Source organism: Priapulus caudatus, unplaced genomic scaffold (genome assembly GCF_000485595.1).
Source record: "Priapulus caudatus unplaced genomic scaffold, Priapulus_caudatus-5.0.1 Scaffold411, whole genome shotgun sequence".
Lineage (NCBI taxonomy): Eukaryota > Metazoa > Priapulida > Priapulimorpha > Priapulimorphida > Priapulidae > Priapulus > Priapulus caudatus.
In genome coordinates, this window is record NW_014577472.1 from 243,346 (window position 1) to 254,572 (window position 11,227).

The 11,227-nt window shown below is 43.1% G+C and overlaps 1 protein-coding gene across 2 annotated transcripts; it reads left to right on the forward strand.

The window, feature by feature from the left end:
- The first annotated feature begins 1,171 nt into the window (after positions 1–1,171).
- LOC106810126 (2,3-bisphosphoglycerate-independent phosphoglycerate mutase-like) lies at positions 1,172–11,095 on the forward strand. Of its 2 annotated transcripts, XM_014813402.1 has the most exons (13): positions 1,239–1,324; positions 1,863–2,069; positions 2,203–2,369; positions 3,560–3,676; positions 4,359–4,491; positions 4,964–5,145; positions 5,730–5,823; positions 6,101–6,210; positions 6,616–6,742; positions 7,102–7,274; positions 7,638–7,755; positions 8,326–8,460; positions 8,792–11,095. In XM_014813402.1, exons 3-13 carry the CDS (start codon positions 2,235–2,237, stop codon positions 8,938–8,940), a joined length of 1,473 nt encoding a protein of 490 aa, XP_014668888.1. In that variant the 5' UTR covers positions 1,239–1,324; positions 1,863–2,069; positions 2,203–2,234; the 3' UTR covers positions 8,941–11,095. The 2 variants fall into 2 exon arrangements, with proteins under 2 accessions (XP_014668887.1, XP_014668888.1); XM_014813401.1 differs by lacking the exon at positions 1,863–2,069 and having other exon boundaries at positions 1,172–1,324.
- Positions 11,096–11,227: the final 132 nt, after the last annotated feature.

Sequence of the window (11,227 nt, forward strand, 5' to 3'; positions counted from 1 at the left end):
ACAGGGGGCGGGGAGACGGGAGAGGAGGGGTTGCGGGAGAACGGGAGAAAGGGCGAGGGAGACGGGAGTTGGAAGGCTGTCATGCAGTGGGGTGGAAGGATTTTCAATTAGCCAAAGCAGCGTAAAAAAAAGAATAGATGTAGAGAGAGAGCTGCTGCCGCGCGGCAGAGAGAGAGAGAGCAGACGAGAGAGAGCAGAGAGAGAGAGAAGGAGAAACGAGCCCGAGAGAAGGGCGAGAGAGAGCGGCGAGAGAGAGAGAGAGAGAAGAGAGAGAGAGAGAGAAGAGAGAGAGAGAGAGAGAAGGAGGCGCGCGAGAGAGAGAAGAGACGAGAGAGAGAGAGAGAGAGAGAGAGATGAGGAGAGAGAGAGAGGAGATGAGAGAGAGAGAGAGAGAGTGTAGAGAGAGAGAGAGAGAGAGAGAGAGGCAGAGAGAGAGAGAGAGAAAGAGAGAGAGAGAGAGAGAGAGAGAAGACGAGAGAGAGAGTTAGAGAGAGAGAGAAGAGAGAGAGAGCGGAGAGAGAGAGAGAGAGAGAGAGCGCGAGAGAGAGTATACTAAGTAGAGAAAAATAGAAGAAATCCATATAGCACGAGAAATATATACATGAGAAAATACATTGTACAGGATAAATACATTTATTACGCAAACTGTCAGAGAAACTAATTAATTAAGTGACATTCAAAAAAGAAAATGCAAAATATAAAGGAACCTGGAGGTGTTGAGGGAGGGCGATAGGAGGACAGGGGAGGGAGGTGGGAGGAAGACAACCCTCCTGTACCCCCTCCTATATAATAAGGAAGAGCAGTGCAGTGGAAAGTGAGTGGAACTGGGACAGGGACCCGGAATTACGTGCGATGAGCTGCTTTACCCGTAGCTCTATGCTAGTACTATCAGGAGTAAGATAATATAGATCTATATTAGATCTAGATCTATATTATCTTACTCCTGGTACTATGGTGGTATAGCCCTTCGCTCCGCCGCAGGGCGAGCGGCGGAGCGAAGGGCAAGAGTACTAAATCGAGCTACTTTACCCGAAGTTTGCCGAATGAACGATATGTGTCATATGACAGCACGAAGTTGCACCTCGGCATCTAGGCACCCGGCGCTTCGGCGTAGTACTGTGCACCTCGCCCACCGGCCCACGCCGCCGCCGCCGCCGCCGCCGTATACACGCCGCATTTCTGTTGCAATCTGTGGAGGTAAACAGCATCTAGCTGTTGTTCGCTTTTTTCTATTTTCACGAAGACGCAGACGTCTCGAAAATGGCCGTTAATAACGTGTGTTTGGTTGTAATAGACGGATGGGGAGTATCCGACGATGTAGAAGGTAAATTACGTTAAATTAGTTTATAGCTACTGTTGTGGACTTTTCATGGTAACGCGTTCTAGGAAGTCTGCTTTGATGGAATGCGGAGCTGTGTAGCGTGCGTGCGTTACTTGGCGTACAAAGTGGGCGTGCGTGCTTTATGCGTTTTTTATGTCAAGTTTGTGATGCATTTTATTGTTGCATGAATATATTTAGCTACAAGTTAACGGTGTGAAACAGTCGTAGAGCCTGGTCGGGTAGAAGAATGTATTTTATACTTGTGCCGTTGTGGTACGTGCATGAGTGGTACCTTATAGTTATAGCTAACTTTAGCCCAGGACCATGCACAGGGACTTGAGGCGAAAAAAAAGAAAAAAGTGTTATATATATAAATAGAATAAATATATCTTCTATTTATATATATAACACTTTTTTTTTCGCCTCAAGTCCCTGTGGGACCATGCACCCAGTACAAAAATGGTGTTATTGTTCATGTCTGTCATAAATATTACGGCAGCAAGGAAAGAGTTTCTGCAAAACTAATACAATGTATTTGTAGTCCTTACAATGTATGTGTAAGGGGGAGGATGAAGAGGATGAAAAGAATTGGCAAAGGATCGAGAGGGAGGTGTGAGGTGGAATAAGGCAAAGCGGGAGAGCGAGTACTAGCTGAGGGAATGTTGAGGGAAGAAGAAAGACCGAGCAAAGATGTGTGAGGAAATTAAGAAGAAGAAGAGCTGGCTGCATGCAGTGTTCTTTTGAGAAAGTAAGCAGCAGCAGTTGAGACAATATAATTAAGTGGACATGTCCATCCAAATGATAGTTGTATTTCCATATGCTAATAATTCTGTACCCTGTATCTGCTGTTGAAACGTTTCTGCTTTAATTGGTTCTCCCAGGAAATGCTATACGCAAGGCACAAACACCATGCATGGACAAGATTATGGCTCCCGGAAAGCACTGTGAGTTGGAAGCTTCTGGCTTATTTGTGGGACTTCCGAGAGGCAAGGGGAGTAACAGCACCGTTGGCCACCTAAACATTGGTGTCGGACGAATATGCTGGCAGGTATGCGATGCAGTTACATACAGTCAAACGTGTGTTAATGGCCACTTCTACAGAACGGCCACCTGTCCATAAAGGCATGTTTCTTGAGTGCATGGTAGGTATGTGCAGTTATAGGCCACCTCTATAGAATAGTCACATGTGGATAGAGCCCACTTTTGGCATTCCCTTGAGTGACCATGCATTACTCTTTAAGCTAGCAGCCCCCAACCCTGAAATTTTATCAACTGCATGGCCTACAGTAATTTCAAGTGCAGGAACTATTTTTCTATTGTGCCAAATGACACATTCTTGTATAGGAATAATATGAAAGCAGCATGATATACGTGCATATATCTGTTGGTTTTCAAGGTCCTCCCCACAATTTAGTGGGCTGGTTACAGCTGGGCAGAGCATGCCCAACCTACACCCCCCTCCACGAATGTGCCCACCCCTCTGGCACTAAACCTTCTAGTCAAGTACTATATTATTCCTGCACTCGTATATAGTCATCGTACGTGGCATATATACGTGATAAGGTTTCCACCAAAAAAAGAAATAGTTTATGGTGCACGTAGTGTGTAGGCCTACGTAGCAATTCGTCTATCAAGCATGCGATGAATCAGGTAAAACGGGTCTCGGGAGATAGCATTAATGTTAACCTTGACCCCCTCCCTCCCGTTGCTGATCAGGTTCTGCATTTCTGGCATTGCTGTATTCGGGCGCCTAAGCTCACGATGCTCCCACAGGTGTTTACGAGCTATACCCACCCAGGTACTCTCCTGCGCACGTGTTAAAGAAAGTGCACGGCTTACTAGTAAATAGGATTACTATAGTAGCGCAAAGGACTATATATGCACTACAAGTACATACTGTCGGTTCCCCTCATTCTAGTAGTTTCAAACAAGTTGAAAGGAGATGAACTTGGCAATGACATGGCCCATTTAGGAATGTTGAAATAGAAAAAAAGTATGAACTGTCTGGGAAATGATTTGTAACACAACTCAAAAACAGGTGATGCAAGAGGATTGAGTCTTAGAGGCGATAAGATAGTGGTCCCATACCTGCATGCCCTTATAAATGGCCATTAGAAATTGTAATGTGGCTCCAATTAAATCTTTATGAAATAACATTGGTTTTTTGCAAGTGTTATTCTTAAGTTGTATTGAAAATTCCTATTAGCTGGCATTTTATGTGTACTTTTTCTACTCTAGGATACATTGAGGGTAAACCTTGCTGTGGAAGACAGGACACTGAGTAACAACCCTGCACTAGTCAAGACATTTGATGTTGCCAAGAAGCACTCAGGCAGAGTCCACTTTCTTGGACTGGTAATCAATGCAGTATATTTTAAATGATTGAATGTGCTACCTAGCACAAATCTTTTACCTATAGGGGCCTACCGCTGTTTTACAATTTCTGTGGTGACGAGAAATATAAATGCAGTGAATGAAATTTCACGACAGAATTATAATTGTAGTGATAGTATATATTTGAGATGTCTTACTGAATCCTACATTTTTCCTGAAAAACTTGTCATTAACACTATTCTGGATAGCATATCAAAACAGACATTCACCAAAGTGCCCATTCTCCTGCTTTGATGGTATATGTTAGTATAACAGGCACATTATTTACAAGTGTTTCTATTAGATTAGCATCATTCACGTGAATGTGCATCTGTGTTGTCCCATAATATAATATTTTTTTATAGCATCGGAATAATGTCTCATCTAACTACTGATCTCATAACAGCAGTTCCCTGTTGTCATTTGGTCATGGGTTTAGCTGCATGGCTACGATACGTTTCTGACAATTAATGCAATCTTATCATCTTAATATTAGTTGTAGTTGTAACCATCACAGTCCTAATTCATAAGTCTTTATACAGTGATCATTGAGACAACCGCACAACCAGCTAGTCTGTGTTTGCCACTCGTACAACTCTGGACTATTGATGTTCGATTAATTCCTTATAATGGCACTCCCGTACAGCTTGATCAACTGTTTCAGGTGTCAGATGGAGGTGTTCACTCACACATCAACCACCTACTGGTTCTATTGGATTCGGCAAGGCTGCATGGCATACGAGACTCGTTCATTCACATGTTTTCAGATGGCATTGATAGTGCTCCGACCAGCGGAGGTAGTTTTGAGTAGAGACGTCATTTACTTTTGGCCTCTGCATGAGCATTTACTCTTTCAGTACACGCTTGAACGTACTTATATATAAGATATTGAACAGATAAGTTCCTGATGCATTCTGTATGCGAAGTGTGCGAAGACAGCGCTAAAATAGAGTAGACTCGACGCAGTTCTAATATTGCATCTGTTAGCCTAGTCTCGAGAATATTACACACCGTGAGATATAATGTAATACACGATTAAAATCGGGAGTGAATAAAAGATGTCATTCTTACCTAATACTTTCTCCTATAATTGGTAACCATTATTTGTTAACATCGATGTATTACAGTATTTCGCTCTCTATACTCACAATAGTTCACATGTGTACACAGTGTGTGGTGCGCACTCTTGCTCCTGACCTAACGTTCCACCTTGTGTGGTAATCGCCTCCTCGACCGCGAGATGATGCTGGCGTTCTCTTGCTCTTCCAGCTGGCTTTGCGGAGGTGCTGGCTAATCACATAAAGGAGACCAAGTACGGGCAGCTCGCGTCTGTGACGGGCCGTTACTACGCGATGGACAGGGACAAGCAGTGGGACAGGACGAAGATCGCCTACGAGGCGCTGGTTGAGGGAAAAGAGAGCGATGAGTGCTCCGTGGACCGGCTCGCCACTGTAAGGGAATGCACGCGGCATCGCGCGAAGCTGTCGCTTGTCGCTCGAGCGCGTTCGCTTGTCTGCGCCGCGCAAGACGTCTTGGCACACATGACTCGTTGGCGTCCGTGCGTTTTCTGATGGTTTTCGCCGTGAGGAATCCAGTTACTTGCCATGAGAGGCCAATATTTTTATGCTCTAGCACATTTGATTGTCAGCACTATGTGGGAGAGTGAATTTGTGGAAGGGATGTGACTAAGGTTGGGATATATCAGGGATGGGGGTGCCTTTCAAGAATGAGAATGCAACTTTTTCCGCTGTCATATCTTGGCAAAGACGTGACTGGGATTAATCAGGGTGGTGGCCTGTGTAGTCTAAATTGGCAGTTGTCGTGCTGTCGATCGAGTTATGCAAAGATGCTTCAGTGTGGACTCGATATTTTCTTGTCTCATTATAATATAATACCATTATAGGCTTATGATCTGTGTAACTTGGTTCACATTAGTCAGTGAATGTAGTAAGTTGGGTGTTGCAGTTGTTGAGCTATGGCTGTATTGTCCAGTACATGTTTAGTGCTGAAGCTGTGAATTCTGTTGACTTTGCAGATGATGGAGCAAAAGTACAGTTTAGTGGCAGAGAAGAAGCAGCTAGATGAATTCATACAACCAATAATGCTCACCAAGGATGGACTCATTAGAGGTAATGCATTCTCGGATGTGTATCGCATGCTATTCCCTCCTCGTCTAATTAACCTGAGTAATGTATTTGTCTTTGAAATGAATCAACAAAGCTCTTTATTTACGACCAAATGCGTGGTCCTAAAATGCCGTGAATCGGCCTCCCTCGCCAGATCTGCTTCTTTGTTCTTTTCGAGAGACTGTTTAGTGTTTATGTATATATAATAATAATATATGATTGGAATAATTGTGTTATATATATAATTGTTAGTTACTATATATGTACATGTTTTTTACAGATGGCGACACGCTTGTATTCTTTAACCACCGAGGGGATAGGATGGAACAGCTGGTAGAGTGCTTCGCTTACAAGGGTCCGTTCGAATACAACTGCAAGCCGACTAACCTGGTATGTAACAACGAGTGCTTATACTTTGTCCTCACACGATGAGACTCAGCATTTTTTCTCGTAATTCGCGAGAAGATAAATGTACCTATGCTTTTGGTTTCATTGATATATGGCTCCATACAATCAGCATTGTGATAAGGCAATCTAATAGCAACGCTTCCGAATGACGTGCTGCTATGGGTTACATTTTGAATGCACCAGGTGCAAACTGGGTTAGCCTGACCAACTCAATGACAGTATCTGAGGGGGGTATGGTTAGTTATCAGTGAGATACACAGCTCTGTCTATGTCACCTTAGCTTAAATGGTGTGCTGTATGCACACCTTTACCCTGGATTCCCTGGACCCACCACTCCTGAATCCGCTTTGCAATCAACTGGGTGTGCCCCATGGTTGCGTGTTTCAGAACATCTGCACGATGACATCATACAAGTCGAGCTGGCACTTCCCGGTCATGTTTCCACCAGTAAACTACAAGAACGTGCTCGCCGAGGTCATCTCCAACCACGGCCTTGCGCAGTTCCGCTGCGCAGGTGAGCTGCTTGTAGTAAGGGGGAGACAGGGGGGGCAGCAAAGCTGCCAGCCAGCATGGGCAAGGTTGTTGTGGCTGGGTGGGTGACAAGGGTTTCCCGGATGATTGCTCGACAATTATTACGATTTTTGATCGGATAAATTTAATTTTAATCAATCTTTTGATTAATTTAACTATACCAGTAATTACTGTTTAAATTTAACGTGTACACTCCACTATTTGTGATGATCATTGTTGCTCTAGTTTACCACATGCACTACCCATAGTTTGCGTCTGCACGCCAAACCTTTAAACCAGGGAGTTTTGAAAGTAACAAGAGTATATGTAGAGTATAAAAACGACATGACTGTGATCTTGCAGAGTCTGTGAAGACTGCGAGCGTGACAACCTGGTTTAACGGCGGAGTAGAGCACGCGTTTCCGATGGAGGACCGCTTGGTGGTACCCTCAACCAAGCTGCCGATGGTTGGCTCGCCAACAGTGCCCTCGTATGACCTCAAGCCCGCAATGTCCGGCATGGAGATCGCAGTTGAGGTAGGATGGATAAAATGCTATATGGATGTAAGCTATACTCTGGGCAAATCTTTTTTTAATTTTTGGTGGCATTTTTAGGACAGAAATCGTGTCTTGACCTTTCTCACTCTTAGTCTTAAGCAATTATATCCGCGATTTTTGTGCATCTCGTTTATGCAGTAACATTTCTGTTAGTGGTGGATACCTCTATAGAATGAACGCCTGTGTGTGGATGCTTTGGGCTTTTCCTGTGAGTGGCAGTTATAAGGCTCTATAGATATGCCACCGGTTTGTATAGGAGACTTTTGGGGATTCTCTTGATTAACCCTCATAGAGGCCGGATTAGCCATATTTTGTTTGCTAATTTAATTACTTCTGTTTTAGATGGAAGAGGCAGTTGCTAGTGGGAATTACTCGTTCCTCATGTGTAACCTGTGTGCGCCGGACATCGTGGCCCACACGGGTGCATTCAATGCTACAGTGGAGGCTGTGGCAGAAACCGGTAAGTTGCAACCAACAGTTGTAAACTTGCATCACGAGCCTTATTATGACCAGTTATTGATTGTGCTGCCATCTGCAGTCGCGTTTCTGTGTAATGTGGGTAGTTGCAATTGCATCGGGTAATGATGATGCGTTTGTTTACCGATAGATGTGGTTTTTGCATTCAAAAACGCTGTTACAACACGCATTCTCTGTAACTGTAGATATCATTTGCCTCTGGGAAATGCAATACATCTACATGTGACTGCACTCGTCTATAATTATTAGCCTATAGTAATGCAACAACCCCTGTGTTAGTAACTACGTCTATAGAAAGGCACCTGTCCATTAAGGTCATTTCTAGTGTTTTCATTCAGTAGCAGTTATATAGTGATACCACCTCTATATCATAGCCACGTGTCTATAAAGGACACTTGCCATTTCCCTTGAGAGGCAGTTAATCAGTAAAACCACCTCTATAATGGTCACTTAATTGTCCATAAAGGCCTATTTTCCCGTTTCCCCGCATTTGGTTTCTACTTACAGTTCTGACCATGTTGTCGTGGTATAATTACGTGCTGTACGATTGCAGACAAAGCGATAGGCGTGATCATGCGTGCGTGCGAGATGCATGGCTACACGATGATGGTCGTCGGCACCTACGGCAACGCAGAGAGCATGGCCCCCGGCCGACTCACGGCCGACATAAGCCACACCTGCAACAAGGGTAGGCATGCAGACAATTACACAGATAGAAAGCACTTGCTACCGCATTCGCAGGAACTATGTGTCGGTCCTGCACCCATTCACTGCAGTAGTCCAAATGGTCAATAAAGTAATAATGAGTAATAATTAATTTCGTAATGATACAAGATAATGAAATAACTATTAATTAATCAAGAATTACTAATTTAATTCATCGATTACAAATATATATAATATAATCTGGCAATTGTTACGATCTCACACATCCTAATCGTTACGAGCTATCAAGTGCTAGACGACTAGATAGTTATTATTCACATACGACGTACGTCACCCTATCGTGTTTTACACAGTGCCGTTTGTTATGACGGGGACCAATCGCACGTTCCGCACCATCCCGAGGGATGCCACGCAGTGCGACATCGCCCCGACCATTCTCAACCTGATGGGATTGCAGGCGCCGCTCGAGATGGACGGGGTTAGCCTGCTGGCGCGTCTCTAGATGACGCGAAGGCACCTCCCAGGAACGCCGCCAGACGTGGCGCGGCGAGGGTCGCACGGGAAAAAACAGAGGTTCGCAAGTGATCTTGTTAGTCGAGCTAGCCCGGTTTACAGATGATTTTCTCGCGTTGACACTGAATTGGCGACTTTAGGCATTTCTTTGCCATGCATCGTCTCTAAGAACGTCAATCACGTCAGGCAGATAGGTCGCTTGTGAACCTCTGTTATTTTGCTGATTGAGTGCGACTCGTTTGGAAGGTTGGGCATGTTTCTGCCACGTGGCACACACCTTATGTGGTATTGAGCTTGTCGACTAGCGATATTGATGGGCTTGTGGTTGTGCGTGAACCGGTTTCGGATCTGACATTTCATTTTTGTGAAATGAAGATTTACAATTGTGTTACTGTCATTGGTGCTGGTGTCATATATTCCTTGATATATTAGGAGCTTAAAATATTCGAGTGAAATATGGGCTTACCTATTGGGGATGTATGATAATGCTGCTGAATAATAGCATAATGTGTAATAGGAATTTTGATATTACGGGTGAGGTAATCAATATGGCTATTAATTAGGTGTACTGATTGATGTTAAATGTTCTTGGTGGTTTGTGGATCTAGTACTATAGCCCTTGTTGGCTCTCCTACAGGCCTATGTCAAAGCCAATAAGTGTGCATCTGCCTGTGGCAGAGTCAACGAGTGCTATAGTACATGAGCTATGTGACTTATAGAGCAGGGTATAGTGTTTTGCTATGCATGGTTTGACAAACTCGGTGAAGAACATTTATTTTTTTCAGCCGTGAAATATTGGTTTCATGAATATAGAAGGAAAAGGCTGAACATATGTTTGAATGTGGAGAGCCACCTATTTACTATTTAGTAATGAAAACTTTTCTAACACATGAATGAAATTTGTGTGAGGATATGAGGGTTTAAAACCAGACTGCTATTATGGCACAGTATTTGTGTCAATATGGAATAGTAAAACCTAAGTGTGAGCTGAAGACTCATAAATAAATATATATATATATATATATCTATATCTAGCATGGCCAGTTGCTTGACTTTATAACATTGGTTAACAGGAGTGTTAATCTTCTAATGCTATTTCCATGCACTGTTAAATTTGAACTGTGAGCTAACGTACTCTACCTCTTAAACCTCTTACATATACATACGCACATGTATGCACGCGCACACGCACGCAATAGTAAATAAATAAATGTGTGCGTGCGTGCGTGTGTCTAACCGGGGCAGTCTACAGTAGGGCGTACAGAAATTCAACAGGAGGTGACCTTTATTAGCTATTTGAGCATTGAGTTATTTATGCTATTCTCTTCTGCTGCCGTAGTGGAACTTTCAAGTGGTATATATATGTATATATATATATATATATATGTAATTTTTTTTAAATCGGAGAGCTAAATCAAACGGGATATAGTCTGCCAATGTACCGTTTACAATGCATGGTTTTTCTAACGGATTTACTTTTTTACCAAACTGATTCAAACACCTAAATAGTGTTAACTAAACTACCTTTCGTATACTAAATATATTCTATCAATATATATATATATATGTAACTGTGCCTTATATTGCAGTCCAACAATCAAAATCGGCTAGGATTACACAAGTAGATGTTCGTATTTTATTGTCTGTACTTGAATATTTAAAATTATATACCACTGCCATTATTTCATAATGACACGCTATAATACATTGCAATATTTAGTAGAATATGCACGGATTTATAATGGTAGAAGTAGCTAGTCGCTGACTGACCGCATCTGCCTGCATTTACTGTGGCACCTATACCATTCACAAAGGTCGTGTAATCGTGTTTGATTTGAATTTTTAATTGATATATATCGGTATTGAAGTGGGTGTATAGATATGTGTGCGTGCGTGCGTGCGTGCGTGCGTGCGTGCGTGCGTGCGTGCGTGAGGCATGCCTCCACCTACACGTGACCGCTTATTTTATTAGTCGAATAAAGTTTCGTGGACGGCAGGCAGGTGCGCACACACGCACGCATACGCGCGCATGAAGGCGCTAGATTTGATTATTTTTTAGTAACAAATTGGGTATAGTGGGTATATACAATTCATGTAGCTTATATTACTCCATCATAATACAGATCTTACTTTGCAACCCCACACATTTATTTTCGTCGGTTCTTTTTGTTGTGATGGTAATATTAGACTATATGTGTCGCCGTCACTGGCGTAGCTAAGGGGGGGCACAAGGGGGCCATGGCCCCCCCTGTTGATTGGCCAAAAAAAACAAATTT

Bases quoted from the DNA above. Each gene is read 5' to 3' on its own strand.
- LOC106810126 (XM_014813401.1), top strand. From the start codon at position 1,261: ATGGCCGTTAATAACGTGTGTTTGGTTGTAATAGACGGATGGGGAGTA. The intron at 6,743-7,101 runs GTGAGCTGCTTG...GTGATCTTGCAG, and splicing joins TGCGCAGTTCCGCTGCGCAG to AGTCTGTGAAGACTGCGAGC. The intron at 7,756-8,325 runs GTAAGTTGCAAC...GTACGATTGCAG, and splicing joins GGAGGCTGTGGCAGAAACCG to ACAAAGCGATAGGCGTGATC.